Source organism: Sodiomyces alcalophilus (genome assembly GCF_042370955.1).
Source record: "Sodiomyces alcalophilus JCM 7366 unplaced genomic scaffold ACRALscaffold_7, whole genome shotgun sequence".
Taxonomy (NCBI): domain Eukaryota; kingdom Fungi; phylum Ascomycota; class Sordariomycetes; order Glomerellales; family Plectosphaerellaceae; genus Sodiomyces; species Sodiomyces alcalophilus.
The window spans coordinates 1-7056 of NW_027263538.1; the positions used below are offsets into that span (position 1 = coordinate 1).

Sequence of the window (7056 nt, forward strand, 5' to 3'; positions counted from 1 at the left end):
CCCTAACCCTAAACCCTAACCCTAACCCTAACCCTAACCCTAACCCTAACCCTAACCCTAACCCTAACCCTAACCCTAACCCTAACCCTAACCCTAACCCTAACCCTAACCCTAACCCTAACCCTAACCCTAACCCTAACCCTAACCCTAACCCTAACCCTAACCCTAACCCTAAGCTAACCCTAAGCTAACCCTAAGCCAGATTACAAACGACCTTCACCGTACGATGCAAGAGCTCCTTTTCCTCCACCTAGACGATCAGTCCTCTACGGTGGTTCCTTGGGCGGATATTATCGACGACTTATCCGAAACCAGTCCTGGGTATAGCTTCTTATCCGAGCCACGGAATACCTGGCTAGAAGGCCGTGAGGACTGGCTCGTACGAAGAATTATGGATAATCCTACCCTGGCAGCTAAATGGGTATACGCAGAGGATAATAAGCTCCGTTACCGTACGACAACACTTACAAGCTACCTCCAGAAAGTCGACAATTTCCGAGAAAAGCTCCTTGTCCTGATGCATATGCTCGGTGGCCAACCTTCACGCACAACAGAGATTCTCAACCTCCGGTTTCTAAACACATCGTACGGAGGAATGAGGAATGTCTTTATCCGCTACGGCCTTGTCTGCTTCGCCTCAAGCTACCATAAAGGCTATAACAACAAAGGAGGATTAAAGATTATCCATCGCTTTTTACCACGGGAAGTAGGCTTTGAGCTCGTACGATATCTCTGGCTTATCCTACCCTTTTGCCAACAGGCCCAGTCTATTGCTTACAATGCCGTACGGCCAAGTCCTTTCCTTTGGGCTAAGCACCTTATCGATACAATAGAGGCTGAGGACGATACACCAACACAAACAATCTCCTTACTCTGGGCTTCCGATAAGATGCGCCGAGTCATCGAGCAAAACACCGTACGACATCTTGGAGTTAAGCTAGGTGTTAGCTCCTGGCGCCATATTGCCATCGCCATCTCCCGCCGGTTCCTTAACAGTGCCTTTGGGCAAATGTCACACTCCGAACAAGCATCGTACGATGATTCTGACTCAGAAGATGGCGGGGACATCAGCAACGACATTTGGGATATCCAGGCTGGACATTCCTCTCTTGTCGCCGGTATGATATACGGCCGCGAGGCGCAGGATACGCATCTTGGAATGGCCGTACGACAAGAGCAATTTCGGAAAATCAGCATAGCATGGCATCGCTTCTTCGCCTTCAGGACACCCGAGTCATTAATAAGGAAAAGCGACTTTTCTAATCCTTTCGACTACGAACAACATAACCTTCGCCTCGTACGACTTCAACGCCTTGCCCAACTCGATCTACAGAAGCAGCTAAGGCAGATGCTCCGGATTCCTGATGCCGTTTTCCGGGGAAACCAGCTACAGACAATCCAGACTATCGTACGGGGATTATCGCCAATTATCCAAATTTGCGGCACTGGTGGCGGAAAGAGCTTATCTTTTATGCTCCCTGCCTATTCTTCGTACGATGGTGTCACCATTGTTATTGTGCCCTTTCTTGCACTCCAAGACGATATTCTCCAAAGATGCCGTACGCTGCTAATCGAGGCGTGTATCTGGGCAGATCAGGACACACAAGCAACCCGACTTATACTTATTACTCCTGAAAAGGCAGTAACTCGGGGCTTTCGCTCATTTCTTAACAGGCTTATCGTACGACAGCAACTAGACAGGCTTGTTCTTGATGAGTGCCACACGGTCCTGGACAGCTCATACACATTCAGACCACAGCTCCGTACGATCGGGTCTTTCCTACATTCCATCGGCGTACAGCTTATATTCCTCACAGCCACACTTGCTCCAAGAGATGAGGCCGAGTTTATCACAACTCTACACCTAAAGGAGCAGACCCCGACTATCGTACGAGACACAACAACACGCAAAAATATCAAGTACACAGTACTCGAGGTTCCGACATTCGAGGAAGAGACCAACACCGTACGGAAACTCGCAACTCAACAACGTCATACCAGACTCATTATATACTGTACAACGATTCGGCGCGCCGAAGAGCTAGCATCCCTTCTCCGATGTGGTCTTTACTATAGTAAGGTTGCTGACTCGAATGCCGCGAAGTCCGCTATCGTACGAGACTGGATCCGCGATGGCGGGGTCATTGTGGCTACAAACGCACTTGGCGCCGGGATAGATATCCCAGACGTACGACACGTTATCCATCTCGGCCTGCCTCGTTCTTTACGAGACTTCGTACAAGAGAGTGGGCGCGCAGGCCGGGATTCTAAGCCTGCCATATCAACAATTGTGTTTACAAAAACAACAAAGCTCTGGAAGACACAAGAGGTTGGCTGGGTAAGTCCCGATAACGAAGATATCCCAGACTTCGTACGAGATTCAGCAACCTGCCGACGGATAGTCCTGGATCGTGTAATGGATGGCCGGACAGACCGTGTTTCGTGCAAGGAAGGCGAGGAGCGCTGTGACCTTTGCGATACTAGCTTAGTCACCTTGTACGGAACCTTATCGGACTTTTCAACGCCACAAACAATATCACAGCCATTACGCCCCACAGTCGACCACACAACCATTATACAACATCAAAGGCAGTTACACCAAGCCCAACAACGGCAGCTTACTCGAAGCCGTACGATAAGCAAAGACACTACCCAACTTCGAGAATATTTTATCCGCTTTCACCAAGGTTGCCCGGTCTGCCTTAGCTCAAAGGTGCAAGACACACATCGCCCTCTTAGCCAGCAGTGTACGGAGTTAACAGACGCCGTACGAAATCAGATCCGCCAAGAGAGGACAAGGCTAATACAAGAGATTCGGGATCTTGGCAAGCCGTACGACTATACGGGTTGCTTTATTTGCTGGGTACCAGAGAGTATATGTCCACGCTGGATAGCAGTGGACTCAGATAGTGGCTCATTCAAAATGGTGCAGACAAGGACATGCTCGTACGAAGGCGTGATGGAGTGGGTGATCGCTATCTCCTTTGCGTTTGGATTCGGCGATGATGCTTTAAGCAAGGCCAAGGAACTCGTACGGGATCAGGGAGTATGGGTAAGTGATACAGTTACGCGACAAGACTTACTAAAAGTACAAGTCCGGTGGGGTACTATAGAGACAAACGGGCTATGCGTGTTGTTTTTTTTTGCTTGTTATTTACTAGAGGAATTTTTAAAGGATAAAGAGGAGTAAAGTAAATAGTTTATATAGTATTAGTTAATACGTTACGAAATATCTTATTTATTCTTTACTAACTCTACTACGTTCTAGTTATTCTGTACGTGAACATTGTATCCTTCTATGGACATAGTATCTTGTTTGTTCTTTGATGACTCTATAATGTTCTAGTCATTCCGTACGTAAACATTGTATCCTTCTATGGACATCTTATCTTATTTATTCTTTGATAACTCTACAATGTTCTAGTCATTCCGTACGTGAACATTGTATCCTTCTATGGACATCTCATATTGTTTGTTCTTTGATGACTCTACAATGTTCTAGTTATTCCGTACGTGAACATTATATCCTTCTATGGACATCTCATCTTGTTTGTTCTTTGATGACTCTACAATGTTCTAGTCATTCCGTACGTACGTGAACATTGTATCCTTCTATGGACATAGCATCTTGTTTGTTCCTTGATAACTCTACAATGTTCTAGTCATTCCGTACGTGAACATTGTATCCTTCTATGGACATATCATCTTATTTGTTCTTTGATGACTCTATAATGTTCTAGTCATTCCGTACGTGAACATTGTATCCTTCTATGGACATCTCATCTTGTTTGTTCTTTGATAACTCTACAATGTTCTAGTCATTCCGTACGTGAACATTGTATCCTTCTATGGACATCTCATCTTGTTTGTTCTTTGATGACTCTACAATGTTCTAGTCATTCCGTACGTGAATATTGTATCCTTCTATGGACATATCATTTGTTTTTACGTATCTTCGTAATACGCGCCTTCCGTATTCCTTCCTTCCCTAAATAGATCCATCATATTCTATCAGCTCTTTCCTAAATATATAACGAGTCATCGAAAATATTTCGCCTTTTCTTTTTTCCTCTTACTCTATTACTCTTCTTCCTTTTCTTCCTCTTCCATACCAACAACTACTACAACAACCACCACCACCACCACAACCACCAACAGCAACAGCAGCCATGGCGTACGTTTTCCTCCCCTGAATCAAATGCTTGCCGTACGATACTGACTTTGCTAACTTTCTTTTTTTCCTTAGGAACAGCAACATCAACAACAACATGGAGATGGTTCTGTGGAACCCGGGCGGCAGTGCCGAGGAGGAGCGCCCCAACAACCTTGGACTGATTCGTGGCGTCCGTGGCGAGCCTCGCCTGACTTGGGTTGACGTACGAGGTCAACAGTTAGCAAGGTTTGTCCACAATGACCTTCAGCGTGCGGTGCTTGCACTGCCTGGCCGTCCTGTGATCTTTGTCACTGGACGCTGCCAGGTCAGGCAGATTGTGAGCATGAGGGACTCGTACGTCAATGCCTGGCTTATCCAGAGTCGTGGTGCTGGCGTACGAGAGCCCTGCACACCTTGCCGACGCAAGATGAGCAGGGACGTTATGGGGTATGCCCATCCCTTTCCGGTCTGCTTTCGTCTACCGGGTCACTTTGGTGGCTGCTGCGGCAATTGCAAATGGCCGGACGGCGCTGCTAAGTGTGACATACTGGATACCACTGATGACGTACGAAGAGGTGGGAATGCTAGAGGCCTGCCTGCTCCAGGTGATGATGCAGACAATCCCATTGATGTTGATGAGGATGAGGGTACAGCCCTTAACCCCATCACCCTCTAAACCAAAAAACAACTAAAAAAACAAAAAAAAACAAAAAAAACAAAAAAAATATAAAAAAACAAAAACACAAAAAAAAGTAAGTTATTTTTTTTTCTTTTTTGTTTTTTTTTTATTTGGCAAAGCTGGACTTTGATTTCGTACGAGTAGATAGACCTATGAAGTATATTATCAAGTGATAATATATAGAGGTATCAGTCTAGAAGTCTAGACTGATGCAGGATGATATTAGGCACCTTCTCGTGGTATCCTGCGTAAGTAACTATCTTTGGGTAGTGAAACTAAGACCTAATTGTAAATAAATAAAATAAATATCTAGAACCTTCGTACGATGTCTAGTCTTGATAATATATAAAGTTAGAGATGTCTGTTAATGAAATGAAATGAATGTAGGGAACCTAGACCGATGCATATAATGCTCGTACGGAGAGCAGGTATATCTAAATGTATGTAGTGTAGTGTAAGATTTCCAGCTAATGACACCATACCATCGATGTAAGAACCTTCGTACGATGTCCAGTCTTGATAATATATGAAGTTGGAGATGTCTGTTGATGAAATGAAATGAATGTAGGGAACCTAGACCGATGCATGTAATGCTCGTACGGAGAGCAGGTACATCTAAATATGTATAGTCCGGTATAAGATTTCCAGCCAATAGCACGACGCCATAGACACAACCATCAAAGACAAAGTCGTATATACTGCCTGGAGTAGAAATACAAATAATATATTAAGGGTAGCTCGTACGGAGCTCATTTTTGACTATGTATAATGTCTCAATTCAGCGATTCGAATAATATACTTTTCATTTGGTTTTGACACGAGAATGTCAACGACTTCTACTCGGAAAGATTTCAACGAAGTCTACCCCATGCCGTACGATTGTGGCCCGTGCACCCCTTACAAAAGCAACGGATTCTACTACAATCCATCGGATACTAGAGGATAGGGTCTTCTAGCTAAGCCGTTATTTAGGCGTTCTGCTTTATACATAAGCGGTAGTAGGAATGACTTTAACCTATAGGAAATCGGGTAATCAGGAGTATATTCGTATAGCTTATGCTTTTAGTATAATAACAGCCCTAGATCTTTCGGCACCACCGTTCTAAGCGGGGGTCTCTACTAAAAAGGACTCTAATTAGATACTAAAACCCTTAGCTAAGCCCTATATTTCGAGCGATTATATTAGTTCGTTATTATACTTAAAGACCCGTACCTACCGGTTAAATTAACTCTAAACCTACCGGATATATTAGTTTAGGACTACGTAGATATCGGAGGCCCTCAACGTTATAACGTAGCAGGCCATTAATCCACTATATCGATCCGTAAAGAATATAATCCGTATATAGCCCTTAACGGTTAGTAGGAACTCCGTAAAATCGATCGCCTACCTCTCGCCGGCGTAGCTTAGAGCTATACGGGTCCTTCGGCTAATCTAACGACTTATCTTCGATTAGGCGTAGGCGTTATACTTCACTATTCCTGGTCCCTTTAGTTTAACGCCCTATAACTACTCTTCTAGTTACTTTATTATATCAGGGCTAGCGTGCCCTAAACGGAGATACTATAGGTTACTATCGGCTTAGCTAGCTACCCTCTTAATCGGTTTTCGGATTAGTAGATTTAGGGCTAGAAGAGCAGTAGTAACGGGGGCGTTAGTAACTAGAAACAGCTCTATAACGGTTTAATTATAGTGGACACTTAGCTTATAAAGGATTAATCGATCCCGGCGGCGTATATAATCGTTTAGCGGCTCCTAATCCTACTAATAGCCGTTTTAACGTATCTTCTTATTAGAGACTAGGTTATAGATAAAGTCTTTATAGTAGGCTACGTCTTTTAACCAGAACTTTATCGGGCCGGCCGTTCCTTCTATTATAATAATAACGTCTTTATATCCTTAAATCGGCACCGTTATAGTGCTAGCGATTATAACGTTACTAGGGCGGGCCGGTCTATAATCCGTAAATCTGCTTCTATTATAGAAAACGTGGGATATAGTACCTGAGTCTAATATAGCGGACTAACGTAAAGGATATACGGCGGCTAAGAGGGCGGCCGCCGGAGCTTTTAACCGGCGTGGCCCGGAACGGATAGTGTTTAACGCCTTGCCTTACCTTTCACAGATATATTTATAAGCTTTTCTAGCTTCGTGGTCTTCTTAATTTTAAAAAAGACTTTAGCGCCGTCGTTAGCGGCTCTTATTACCGTATATAGTCACGCC

At 44.4% G+C, this 7056-nt stretch overlaps 1 protein-coding gene across 1 annotated transcript; it reads right to left on the bottom strand.

The window, feature by feature from the left end:
* Window positions 1-5224: 5224 nt before the first annotated feature.
* Window positions 5225-5447, bottom strand: ACRALDRAFT_212747 (uncharacterized protein; the record flags this gene model as incomplete). Its single annotated transcript, XM_071023938.1, has 3 exons — window positions 5225-5266; window positions 5310-5405; window positions 5433-5447. The coding sequence occupies 3 exons, from the start codon at window positions 5445-5447 to the stop codon at window positions 5225-5227; spliced, it is 153 nt and encodes a 50-aa protein (XP_070872191.1).
* Window positions 5448-7056: the final 1609 nt, after the last annotated feature.